Here is a 14,440-nt window from a genome sequence, read left to right as displayed (position 1 = left end):
TGGTGCTCCCCATGGTGACGCACTGGGTCGCACTTGCTTTCTGTCCAGCAATTTTTTGGAGTTGTTCCTTTAACTCCTTGAGTTCAGCTGGCGCCATCCTGTAAGGCTCTTTCGAAATTGGTGTTGCACCAGGGACCAGATTAATTTCGAACTCAACTTCGCGGTCCGGAACTATCCCTAGGAGTTCTTCTGGAAAAAATCCGGGAATTCGCATACTACTAGGATGTCTTCTATCTTCAGTTCGAATTCTCCTTTTACTTCGCTGATCATGGCCAGGTAGATATCTTCTCCGGATTTCATGGCCTTCCATGCTTGGGAAGCGGAAAGAAATGATTTATGTTCCTTGGATTTACCATGATACACGATCTCTTCCTGATTTGGGGTTCGGAGCTTAACTCTTTTCCTTTTACAGTCCACTAATTGCATTGTTTCTGTCTAACCAATCCATTCCTAGAATGATGTCGAAGTCGACCATAACTAATTGTATCAAGTCTGCACTGAAAGTCTGATTACCGATACTGATTAAACAGTCCCTGTGAATCTCGTGAGTTTCGATGGCCTTATTTGTAGGTGTGGCTATTCGAAAAGGTTCGCTAATAATTCAGGCTTAAGTCCTAGTTTCTTAGCCAATCTCTTAGATACAAAAGAATGCGTAGCACCACAATCAAATAACGCATACGCAGGCACTTTTTGAATTAGGATGGTACCTGACACGACTTCATTGGCGTCGTCGGCCTCTTCTTGAGTCATAGCAAAGACCCTGGCGTTAGGCTTGCTTTCCTTTGGCTTGTTGGGGTTAGCTCCTGAATTTGGCCCAGTTCCCTTATTGGGCCCGGCGGCTTGGTTGGCGGCAGTAGGGCATTCGGCAATTCGGTGTCCCGCTTTCCCACATCCGAAGCATACACCACTGTTTCTTCGGCATTTTCCCAGGTGTCGTAAGTGACAAGTTGGGCAAGGCTTAATATCCTGGTAGCTTGAGGTAGGCGAAGGCCCTTTAGATGGTCTACCGGACTGGTTAGGCTTCTTGAAAGTCTGATTGCTACGTGAGGACTGACTATTCATGGGCTTTTTGTTCTTAAATTCCTTCTCCCTGCGCTGGATGTCAGTTTCAGCTCGGATAGCTGCACCCATTAGATCTGAAAAATTCGCGGGTTGGCAGACTGCTAGGGCTGATTGGATCCTGCTGTTCAATCCCTTTTTAAAACGGTGCAATTTCAAAACTTCGTCCGCCATGATTGCCGGAGCATAAGATCCAAGGGCATTAAACTGGGAGGTGTATTCCACAACCGACATATCCGGAGTTTGAGTGAAGTTTTCAAACTCACTCAGTTTCTGCAGTCTGACCTCGGCTGGATAATACTGTTTCAGAAAGGCTTCTCGAAATCGCTGCCAAGTCATTGGTCCTGCAGCTGTCATGGCTGGCGAGATTGCTTCCCACCATTTTCCTGCTTTATCTTCCAGGAACAGCACAGTTACGTCCACTTTCAGTGCCTCGGGAACTTCCAATAGTCGCAGCTGCGTCTCTACACTTTTCAGCCAACTCTGGCTAACTTCAGGGTCTGCAGCTCCACTGAAGGTTGGACACCTATTCTTGCGAAGCGATTCATAGCGGAACCTAATTCCATTAGGTGGTGGAGGTGGTGGTGGATAATTGGCGTTCTGGTTTTCCAATTCTTGCAGTGTTGTCGCCACAATGGTGGCTATGGCCATAAGATCAGCTTGGCTTAAGTTGACTGAAGGCGGGGGTCCATTCCCTTGCTCGTTCTCCTGTCCGCCTTCACGGTTGGCATTAGCGTAACGCGGGTTGCTGGTTTTGTCTTGGGGGTCTACCGGCCATTTCCTACAATTGCAAGTTTTAAGAATTTGTTGTACGAGTAGAGTTCATACCATAGATTGTGCTGAAATAAATTGAAATCAATGAACCAAATAGAACAATTTTTTGTTGATTTTTAAAAGAAAGAACATGACCAGTCTAAAGGAAACAAAAGTCGTACTGAATAAAATAGGAACAACGAAAAAAGTAAAATAAAACTCCTAGAACAAATTCACTAAGATTTCCTAGTCTAATCCTCTATCTCTCCATCCCCAATGGCTGCTATCGGCTCCTCAATCTCTATGGGCTCTTCCTCTTCCGGCTCCTCCTCCGGCTCTCCTTCCTGAAGTAGCTCTACCATATGAGTGAGCTGGGCCTTCTCTGTATTAAGCTGGGCCACTTGTGTCTTCCACCCCGGAACGTCTGCCTCTGTCTCGTCCAACATATCAATGGTAAACTGGTGGCGCAGTTCGTAATCCCTCTTATTTTGCTTGATCTTGTTCTTCAGCGCTTCACCCTGATGAGCCAGATGCTGGTTCACCCTTGCAATGCTGCTTATAGCCTCACTTAAATTCTCTAGTCGCTTCTTGTTCCTGGCACTTTGTTGTTTTTCTTCCTCCAATTCTGTACGGTATCGGTCGATATCTTCTTGCATCCTTTTCTCTCAATACAAGCCGTGCTCTATGCGATCCCTCAAATCCATGTTATCCCCTCTTACCAACTCTCCCTGATAGATTGCGTTGTTAAGTTGGGTTCGTATTACCTCTTTTTCTGTGGCTAAGATCGCATTCTCCCGTCTTCTCTCACCTAGTCTGGCTCTAAGGCGCTTTATCATGCGCGACTGATTATCAATGGCAAGCTGCTTCATGTGGATGGCAGCCTGGGCACGAGTGCGGAATCGGGGAGATATTTCCTGAAAGAAAATAAAAAGAAAGTGCTCAGAATATCAGCAATATGACAGAATAAAATATCAGGATAGGGTAAGATACTGAAAATTAAAAATTTTCGAAAATTTCCAGAACTGGAAAGTTTTGAGATAGACACGTGTCGAGAGGGTGTATGCTGGCGGGTTGACTCGTTGAATCGGCCGAGTTGACTCGCCGGAATATGGTCGGAGCAAAGGCGTGTGTCGGCGAAGGGGTCAGGATCACGGAACCGGTGGTGGCATGGAAAGAACCGGTCGGAAAACTACCTAATTTGGCCGGAACTCGCTCAAACTCGGTGGACTCACTTGAAATTGGGCGTTTTCGATTGGTTGATCCGATCTCAAAATTGATTGTTGGCAAAAGTTACCCATGGGTATTATAATGTTTGGGTAAAAGGAATTGAAAATCGGAGTAGGATTGGTAGGGTAATTGGACGAAATAAGATTCGGCGTTAGGGTTTCGGACGCCCCATCGTAGATCCGAAATTCCGGTTGCACCCGAACGCGAAACCTGAAATTGTTTGAGGGCTTTTGTTCGTCTCATCGAGGCGGTTCTAGAATTGGTCGCCGATCGAAGAAAAAGTACTGGAAGCGGCCAGAATCGGAGGAAAATCGGCGGCGCGCGTAGACGCTTGTTCGCCGGAATTTCCCGAAAATTTTCCTTTTTTTTTTTTCAAATCGATTTTTTCCCACTCGGATTATGAACCTAGCGGCTCTGATACCACTTAAATGTCACGCCCCGAAACTCGGGATTTGACACCGGCGTCGTTTAACAATCATACAATTGAAAACAACCAGCCTCGTAGCAGAGTATAAACCGAAATACCGGTTTATTAATCATAATCTCAAAAACCAAAGTCTTTACAAATGAATAAAATAAATTTGCGGAAAACGTCTAACATGAAATTGAAAGTACTAAAATTCAAAAAAAAAAAAAACAATAACATGACTAAACTAAATCACCAAATTCACCATCCCCAAAATTTTTCAGATTTTTCTTCTTCAACCTGTTCTTCGGATTTATCTGGGGAAGGGTGTAAGGGGTGAGTATTTTGGGAAATACTCAGCAAGAGGAGGATATCGAGCACAACATAAAATTTTTTTCAATATTTTCGAAAATAACACATATTTACAACATGCTTTTCATAATCGTAACATCGTATTCATATCATTGTAACACTGCGATTTTTCACCTTTCATGGTTTACTGATATCAGACCCTAAGTTTTGATCCTCTAAGGGGGTGAGGCCATAAAACAGTTCTATCCCACTGTTAAGGGCCATATGTTGGAATTCCACCCATTTTCAGGGAATTTCTCACAGTGCCAACGTATAAACGTACCAAGATTTAAAAAAAAAACGTAGACGGTGTTCGACCGAATTTTTCTTTAAAAAAAAAACACATAACCGAAAATTTAAGAATTTTAAAATTTGCCCACTTACCTTGAATTTTTTATGAAAAAAACCGTGAATAACTAGGATTGCTTGCACAGGAATTTTCGAAAATTCCTCTTCGGCGGCTGGACGGCGGCAGCGCTTCGCTGTGCTCGAAAATCCTAGGGAGACTAGGGCACAAATTTCGAAATTTTGTGTGATATGAGGTGTGATTTTCGAGTCTACAGGGCCCTCTTATTTATAGGGGTTGGCTGCTATCGTGATCAAGAGTTATAGTGCGTTTGAACTCTGAATCAAATCTTAATCCAGAATCATGATATAATCGTGATATTGTTCGAAATCTTAAACCTTCCATCCCCTAATTTTCGAAATTTGCATTATATATATACACTGTTTAATTTCGACTTCTAGGGATTTTATTATCTCTTGCTTGATTTTTATCCCGGTGTCTCAATATCAACTCAATTCTTGGATTTTTATCTGCTCAATTTCAAATAATATACACGAGATTATTATTCACTCAATCTTGGTAAAATCTTACAAATCTCACATCCTAAAATAAGATAAATCCAGGTATCCAAAATATACTATCGTGATAAAACGTAAATGATAAAACTTAAAATTCTTGGATTTTACAATTGGGCTCATGGACAAGCTCGTTGGCATGGATCTTATGTTGCCTTCGGAGTTGACCACTGACGTGTTGCTCTTGTCGCTGCTTAGCTCATTTGATCATTTTGTAGTGAATTTCAATATGAACAAGCTGGAGCCTACCCGTGAGGAGTTGGTAAATATGCTTGTTACCTTTGAGTCCACCATCAAGAAAGAGAAGCTGATTCTTTATGTAGGTTCTTTATCTGATGCGAAGACTGGTCCACATGGGAAGGGAAAGAAGCGTTCTTTCCAACGTCCCAAGAAGAATGTGCCCTTGAAGAGGCAAGCTCCGAATCTCGTTGTGACAGCCACACCAGTTAAGGCTGACAAGACTGCTGATGTATGTCATCACTGCAAGAAGCATGGACAATGGAGGCGTAACTGCAGAGAATATCTTGCCCAGAAGGGTTTTGGAAACGGTATGTTCTATATTGAAGTAAACATTTCAATTAACTCTACTTCTTGGGTATTGGATACCGGCTGTGGCTCACATCTCTGTAATGATTTGCAGATGATGGGAAGAAGTAGGAGGCTAAGGGAAGGTGAGACCTTCTTGAGGATGGACAATGGGACAAGAGTTGCTGCCAAGGCTATTGGAGATGTTTACTTATTGTTGAACAATGATTTTAAGTTAATTTTAAGAGATGTTTGGTTTGTACCTGATTTGGTGAAAAACATTGTTTCCATTTTATGCTTGATAAAGATGGATATTTTTGTTTATTTAGCAAAGTTGTTTGCAACATTTACAAGAATGAATGTTTAATTCGTAGTGGAGAACTTGAAAACAATCTCTATAACTTAAAATTTAAAGATATTCCACTAAACAATGTCCAAGCTGTAACGACCATAGGCTATCTCGATCTTGGGCTCCATCGGAGGCCTTGTCCCGTCTTGAGTTCCCACTCGGGCCTTTTCTCTCACGGGCTTTTCACATGCGTCATTACTCATAGGACTCTTCACACCAGGTTGGTGGAGTGATACCTCCCCAAGTCTCGAACCCATGACCACCTGGCATAAGTACATTGTTCAAAGAGACTTGGTCTAAAGCATGCATCTAGGAGTTGGAACCTCAGATTCGATAGTACAATCAAAGATTTTGGTTTTACTACGAATCCTGAGGAACCCTGTGTGTATAAGAAGGTCAGTGGGAGTGCTGTGACATTCTTGGTGCTTTATGTTGATGACATTCTACACATTGAGAATGACGTAGGGATGTTGCAATCAATTAAAATATGGTTAGCGAGTAAGTTCTCGATGCAGGACTTTGGTGAAGCATCTTTTGTATTGGGAATACAGATCTATAGAAATAAATCGAGAAGATTACTTGGTCTCACCTTGTCCACATACATTGATACCATCGTTAAACGGTTCTCGATGGATGAGTCCAAGAGAGGACATCTACCAATGTGTTATGACATGTCCCTATCCAAGTCTATGTCTCCCAAGACTGATGTAGAGATAGCAGCGATGACACGCATTCCGTATGCATCCGCAATTGGTAGTATCATGTATGAGATGATATCTACACGTCCTGACGTGGCTTATGCACTAAGTGTAGTGAGTAGACATCAATCGAACCCTGGTCTTCCACACTGGAAAGCTGTGAAAGACATCCTCAAGTATTTGAGAAAGACCAATAAGTTGTTCTTGGTCTATGGAGGTGGAGAACTGAAATTGGAAGGCTATACCGACTTTAGCTTCCAAAGAGATATCGATGACTCAAAGTCAACCTATGGGTTTGTAATCATGCTCAATGGTGATGCTGTCTGTTGGAAGAGTTCCAAGCAAGACAGTACTGGGGATTCCACCACTGAGGCCGAATATATTGCTGTATCAACAGCAGAAAAGGAGACTGTTTGGTTAAGGAATTTCGTCCAAGAGTTGGGCATCATTTCTAATGGAGTTGCTCAAGTCCCAGTGTTTTGTGACAACACGGGAGTCATTTCTCAGGCAAAGGAGCCATGGTCTCATCAGAAATCCAAACAAGTATTGGGAAAGTACCACATCCTTCGAGAGATTGTGGAAAGAAGAGAAGTGTCGATTGAAAAAGTCGGCTCCGCAGATAATGTTGCTGATCCGCTAATTAAGCCTTTACCTGGACCATTATTCAAGAAGCATCGCGAATCAATGGGTTTGAAGCATATGGGTAGTTGGCTCTAGTGCAAGTGAGAGATTGTTAGAGTAGGTGCATGTCGAGCCAAGTGTTGGCCGATGGTTCATGTTGAAACTCTATGTATAAACAATCTTTATTTTAATAATATTTGAAATTATTATTTTGGCACATCTTTATCTGTATACCATGTTTGTTGCATAGATAAAGTCCCTTGAATATACAAATAATAGAAAGAATATGAGATGCTCATGTGATGAGTATCATGAAACTCATATTTGGAATGTTGTTTATTCTAAACAGTTCCTAGTCGATTCAGCCGCCGCTAAGAAGGATATAGGCTGCTCGAGCTTGAGACTAGTATCTGTGATGTGATTATCATGTTTCCATTTCTATGCTTGATAAAGATGGATATTCTTGTTTATTTAGCAAAGGTGTTTGCAACATTTACAAGAATGAATGTTTAATTGGTACTTGAGAACTTGAAAACGATCTCTATGACTTAAAATTGAAAGATATTCGACTAAATAATGTCCAAGCAATAACAACAACAAACAAACGAAAACAAAATACTCTAAATTTGGCAAAATTATGGCTTTCTCGATTAGGACATATTTCCCTAAGAAGGATGAACAAGCTAGTGGGAGTAGGCATGTTTGATATGTCTGATATTAATTCTCTCACGACTTGTGAATCTTGTATGAAAGGAAAGATAACTAAAATTCCCTTTAAGGGCCATGTGGAGCGAGCCAAAGGGTTATTGGATTTGATCCATACCGATGTGTGTGGTCCGCTTAGCATCACCACTAAGCATGGACATGCCTACTTCATCACCTTTACCGATGACTTTTTGAGGTATGGGTATGTGTATTTGATGAAATACAAATCTAAAGCCTTTGAAAAGTTCAAAAAATTCAGAAATGAAGTAGAGAAACAATTGGGACGAAGCATCAAGTCACTTCGATCGGATCGAGGTGACGAGTAATTGAGTACCGAGTTCCAAGATTATCTTAGGGAGAATGAGACTCTCTCGCAGTGGACTCCGCCTGCTACACCAAAGTTGAATTGTGTTTCGGAGCGTCGTAACCTGACCTTTATGGACATGGTTCGGTCTATGATGGGGTTCACAGAGTTTCCGCCATCCTTTTGGGGATATGCACTTGAGACAGCGGCACTATTGTTGAACAATGTCCAATCAAAGGCAGTTGATAAGACACCATATGAGATATGGATGGGTAAGCCTCCCAAATATTCTTATCTTAGAATATGGGTATGTCCTGTTATGTGAAACAGTCAGTGGGAGATAAATTGGATAGTCGATCCATTTTATGTTACTTTGTGGGATATCCAAAGAATTCAGTTGGATATTATTTCTATCATCCCCAAAAAACAAATGTGTTTGTTTCTAGGAATGGAACCTTTTTGGAAAAAAAATTACTATTAGATAGCAAAGAGGAGATGATAGAACTCGAAGAGGTTCGAGAGACACTCATAATTGAAGAACCCACACCTGAAGAGTCAAGAGAGGAGATACAAGCTCCCAGAAGATCCGAGAGATTCTCGAGACCACATATGAGGTATGGTCTGCTTCTTGAAGAGGGCCATGATGAGCCTAACCATTGATGTGATCCATTAACCTTCAAGGAAGCGTTATCTGATGTTGATTCATCCAAGTGGCTTGAAGCAATGGAATATGAGATGAATTCCATGCATTCGAACCAAGTGTGGAATCTTGTGGATCCACATGAGGGAACTGTTCCCATAGGGAGTAAATGGATTTATAAAAAGAAACTTTGGGCGGATGGAAAGGTATTGACCTTCAAGGCGCTATTAGTTGCAAAGGATATACTCAAAGACAAAGAGTTGACTTTGAGGAAACCTTTTCTCCGATTGCAATGTTCAAGTCTATAAGGATTTTTCTAGCCATAGCTGCATGGTATGACAATGAGATATGACAGATGGATGTAAAGACAGCCTTTCTTAATGGGGAAATTAAGGAAGAGATTTACATGTCTCAACCTGAAAGGTTTATATCTATCGGAAGTGAGCATATGATATGCAAACTTCAAAGATCTATTTATGGTCTAAAGTAGGCATTTAGGAGTTATAACCTCAGATTCGATAGTAAAATCAAAGAGTTTGGTTTTACTAAGAATTCTGAGGAACCTTGTGTATATAAGAAGGTCAATGGGAGTGCTGTGACATTCCTGGTGCTTTATGTTGATGACATTCTACTCATTGGGAATGATGCAGGGATGTTACAATCAACTAAAATATGGTTAGCGAGTAAGTTCTCGATGCAGGACTTTGGTGAAGCATCTTTTGTATTGGGAATACAGATCTATAGAGAAAGATCAAGAAGATTGCTTGGTCTCACCCAGTCCACATACATTGATACCATCGTGAAGCGGTTCTCGATGGACGAGTCCAAGAGAGGACATCTACCAATGTGTCATGACGTGTCCCTATCTGAGTCTATGTCTCCCAAGACTGATGCAGAGCTAGCGACGATGACAAGCATTCCTTATGCATCTGCAATTGGTAGCATCATGTATGAGATGATATCTACACATCCTGACGTGGTTTTTGCACTAAGTGTAGTGAGTAGATATCAATCGAACTCTGGTCTTCCACACAGGAAAGCTGTGAAAGACATCCTCAAGTATTTGAGAAGGACCAATAAGTTGTTCTTGGTCTATGGGGGTGGAGAACTGAAATTGGAAGGCTATACCGACTCTAGCTTCCAAAGCGATATCGATGACTCGAAGTCAACCTCTGGGTTCATATTCATGCTCAATGGTGCTGCTATTTCTTGGAAGAATTCCAAGTAAGACAGTACTGCGAATTCCACCACTGAGGCAAAATACATTGCTGCATCAGCTGCAGTAAAGGAGGCTGTTTGGATATGAAATTTCGTCCAAAATTTGGGCGTCATTCCTAATGGAGTTGCTCCTATCTCGGTGTTTTGTGATAACACAGGAGCCATAGCTCAAGCAAAAGAGCCTAGGTCTCATCAGAAATCCAAACATGTATTGAGAAAGTACCACATCCTCCGAGAGATTGTGGAAAGAGGAGAAGTGTCGATTGACAAATTCGGCTCCACAGATAATGTTGTTGATCCACGAACTAAGCCTTTACCTGGACCATTATTTGAGAAGCATTGCGAATCAATGGGTTTGAAGCATATGGGTAGTTGGCTCTAGTGCAAGTGGAGATTGTTAGAGTAGGTGTCCATCGAGCCAAGTGTTGTTCGAGGGTTCATGTTGAAACTCTATGTATAAAAAACTTTTTTTTTAATAATATTTGAAATTATTGTTTTGGCACATCTTTATCTTTATACCCATGCATGTTGCATAGATAAAGTCCTTGAATATAAAAATAGTAGAAAAAATATGAGATGCTCATATGATGAGTATCATGAAACTCATATTTGAAATACTGTATATTATAAACAGTTCCTAGTCGATTCAGCCGTCGCTAAGAAGGATATAGGCCGAACGAGTTTGAGACTAGTATCTACGATGTGAGTACCATGTTTAATTGGTAGGCGACATTGTGATGTCTGAGCATGCAGATAGGTGATCTTTGTAGAGTGCACTGAACAACACTCCATAAAGGACTTTCCAAGTAGTTCTCACTTATCGAGTGGAAAAGTCTTAGTTTATGGTTGTACCCCATTAGTTCTTATGACCCGAGACAACATTGAGACTCTATATGCTAGCATTACACTTTGATTTGTTACCGACTTATATGGGGTCATCAGGTGGCAAGGTTGGGTATTTTGTCGAAACATAGAGGAGTCGATGCATTGTAGTCGAGGATTCATTGCTTACCTTCGGGTATGGATATCATATGTGATCTAATGTATATGTAGTATGAAATCTCTGATCAGATTATGGTGGTAATTAAGAAAGGGGGTTCTTAGATTACACAATCGATACAACTACGACATGATACATAGTATCAATTCATTGACAACTCTCGATATATCAATAGTTGTCGAATCGGTCGGGATATATGAGATGAAGGGACCGTACTGTACGCTAACTATAATAGAATGGTTCTTGCAGGCACTATAATTTGATACCTGGGGAATCATGTAAGTGATGCTGCTAGACGTTTAACAAGATTGGTTGTGTACTATCATACTTGAGTCCTGACGTTCTTATTATCAAGGAGTTGATAAGTAAGAATGGAGCAATTGAGGTATGCTCATATAAGGACATGTTTAGTCCCGAATTTTATTGAGATGTGAACTCACGGCTAGTTGTATCAATGAACCATTGAGGGCCACACAAGTGCTAACTTTCTAGATCATGTTGAAAAGAAAATAGTTCGATGTGTTGAACGGCTTATAAAGGAGTTTAAAGGCACAAGAAAAATTAGAAGTATGACTTTTATAAGGGAAATGTAACTTTTAATTTGTGGAAGTGTTCCTAAATTAAAAGATGGCTCAAATAAATAATATATTTGAAAATTTTTATTTTTATAAACATTATTTGTACTTAATTAAATTAATTCAAGTGTTGAATTAATCAAACACTAGTGGACCTAGTAGAGTCCAAATAATTAAATTAATTCAAGTGTTGAATTAATTAAATAACATTGGGCATTGTAGAGCTCAATTAGAAATAATTATTCAATTAGTGGGCTTGAGTAAATTCAAATAAGATTTAATTGGTCTCAAATTTGTTTGAGACATTTAAATAAAAGTTCATGAGCTTTGTAATTGCTACAAGCCCAAGTAAAATCATGCAAAGGATGTGAAGGGTTGGAGGCAACTTTTTCATTAAACAATGCATGACATGCTCATGTACTTTATCATTTTTTCAAGCACCAAGAAAAATTTCCTCCCCTTCTCTCCTAACTCACCTTGGCCGAAATTTTGAGTAAAAAAATTCCTCTCATTTTGCTTCTTCAAATTGTTGATGAAAGCACAAACTGCTCAAAGAAAAATGCCTTACAATTTCTAGTGCAAGTGTAAGGTGGATTTAGCTTGTTGGTGGTGGGGCTTGATTTTGAGCAAGAAGTGCTCAAGGGAGGCTTGTAGATTAGTCTACCATTCAAGAGCTAAGGTGTTTAACATCTTAGTTGGAGCCATAATCAATCTTAAGAGATTGATAGGTATATTTCTTTAACACTCTATGTATGACATATTTTTTATTGTTATTTGCTACACATATTGTGAGGTGCTTGTTGAAAAACAATTTTTCAAAAATTCCGTTGCGCAACCGGGCACCATAACCGATCTCTTTTCAATCCCCATTTAAGAATGCATTACTAACATTCAATTGAACCAAATGCCAATTCGGACATGCTGCCAAAGAAAGGACCTTGACAGTGACTAAGTTTGCCACAGGAGAAAACGTGTCTAAGAAATCAATCTCTTCCTGTTGGTTAAATACTTTAGCAACAAGCCTAGCTTTATGTCTTTCAATCGAGCCAGCAGCCTGAATTTTGAGTTTATATACCCACTTGCAACCAATCGAATGTTTGCCAACTGGAAGAGGAACAATCGACCAAGTGTTATTACACTCCAACGCAGATAATTCAGTTGTCATAGCTTGCTGCCACTCGGGGTATTTGTTAGCTTGGTGATATGATTTTGGTTTAAATGCAGAGGACACATTAAGGACAAAGGCTTTGTAGGCATGTGCTAATTGATCATAAGAGATGTAGTTGGATAATGGATATGGTGTATCATGCACCGAGGGATGCATGGGATCAGGACCTTTCAGAAGGTTGTAGTGATAGTCTTGGAGATAAGTTGGCTGTTTCGAGGGACGAGTGGAACGACGAGGCTTAGGTAAGGATGGTGATTGTGCTGGAGCATGATCTTGATTTGAAATGTCAATGGAAGACTCGTGCTGAGCTAGATGAAGAACAATATCAGGAAATGGATCAACTGATGGTAAGATAGGTGTATGAGTATGAAATGGAAAGATATCTTCATGGAAGATCACATCCCTAGACAAAAAAAATTGTTTGCTATCAAGATCATACAGTTTGTACCCTTTAACATCATGTGGGTACCCAAGAAATACACACGAACGTTCTCGAGGCTGAAATTTAGATCGAGCCGCACGTAAAGTAGAAGCATATGCCAAGCAACCAAAGACTTTGAGCCTGGAGTAATCGACCACAGTATGATGTGAAAGCCCAAATGGTGTCTTGCCATGTAGCAAAGGCAACTGAGTGCGATTAAAGAGATAACACGCAGTGAGAATGCACTCGTTCCAGAATGACAGTGGAAGGCGAGACTGGAAATATAAGGCTCGAGCAACGTTGAGTAAATGTTGATGTTTCCGTTCGACCACATAGTTTTGTTGAGGGCGTTCAACACAAGAGTATTGGTGTAAAACTCCGCGTTGATGAAAGAAATCAGAGAAGGCTAATTCTTTGGCATTATCCGAACGAAAACACTTAATATTGCATTGAAATTGAGTATCAATCATAGCAAAGAAACGAGGAATTACATGAGCCACATCAGATTTTGACTTCAACAAGAAAATCCATGTAAATCTAGTACAATCATCGACTAATGTTAGAAAGTACCGATGATCGGAATAGGACGATTCATTGAGAAGACCCCAAATATCCCCATGGATCAAATCAAAAGGATGTAAAGATATATGATTATTCGAAACAAAAGGTAACCTCTTTTGTTTTGCAAGGGGACATATGTGACATACAGTGGAAGGACATTGCTTGGGTACATCTTACTGCAGTTTGTTGTGTAAGGAATCCAATACCTTGAACGATGGATGTCCAAATCGTTCGTGTCACAGTTGTACAGAGACTTTATTGACAAATGATGTAGTGTCTGAACCAAGTTGATGAAGGTCCAGAATGTAAAAATCCCCAATGCGATTACCCTTGCCAATCATCCTCCCGGAATTGGCTTCCTGAATAACAAAATGATCATGAAAAAAAAATGCACAGCCAGGTTGGACGTCGTGGTGAGTATATTTACAGAGAGTAAGTTGAATTAAATTGAGAAACATATAAAACTCTACGAAGTGTAATGTTTGAAGTGAGCTGAACATCACCAATGGAATCAACGGAAATCGTGGTTCGATCGGGCAATGTCGTAGCCGCATCATGTATCTTAGACATGGATTGAAACGCATCAGCATTGCAACAAATATGACTAGAAGCACCCAAATCAATGATCTAAAATTGTCCTGAAGTTAGATTTGGAGGCATTGAAACCGAAAGACAAATACCTGCAGTGTGAGTTGTGGGATTCACACCCGATGCAATAGTATTGTTGGGGACAGCGGACATATGATACTGAAACGTTTGCATCAATTGCTGATATTGGTCGGGGCTAAGAGTTTGAAAGAACTGGTCCATAGGCGTAGCCCCAATTTCCGAAGTATTCCCCTCCAGATTCAAATTGGCCACAGAAGGATGCGAAGAAGAAGGATGATAGTCATTACGCATTCGTGGCCGAGATTTAAATCCAGGGGGATAACCATGAATCTCATAACATGTATCCAATCTCACTTTTGGTGCAGTATGGACGATCTCTTCTTTTGTAT

At 40.5% G+C, this 14,440-nt stretch overlaps 1 protein-coding gene across 1 annotated transcript; it reads right to left on the bottom strand.

Annotated features, from left to right (window-relative positions):
• Positions 1-576: 576 nt before the first annotated feature.
• Positions 577-1,710, bottom strand: LOC142544361 (uncharacterized). Its single transcript, XM_075651418.1, has one exon. The coding sequence runs from the start codon at positions 1,708-1,710 to the stop codon at positions 577-579; it is 1,134 nt and encodes a 377-aa protein (XP_075507533.1).
• Positions 1,711-14,440: the final 12,730 nt, after the last annotated feature.

The sequence above is a fragment of the Primulina tabacum genome, chromosome 5 (genome assembly GCF_025594145.1).
Source record: "Primulina tabacum isolate GXHZ01 chromosome 5, ASM2559414v2, whole genome shotgun sequence".
Taxonomy (NCBI): domain Eukaryota; kingdom Viridiplantae; phylum Streptophyta; class Magnoliopsida; order Lamiales; family Gesneriaceae; genus Primulina; species Primulina tabacum.
This window is presented reverse-complemented; position numbering and strand designations above follow the sequence as displayed.

Coding starts and splice junctions, on each gene's coding strand:
- LOC142544361 (XM_075651418.1), bottom strand. CDS start 1,710: ATGGCCATAGCCACCATTGTGGCGACAACACTGCAAGAATTGGAAAAC.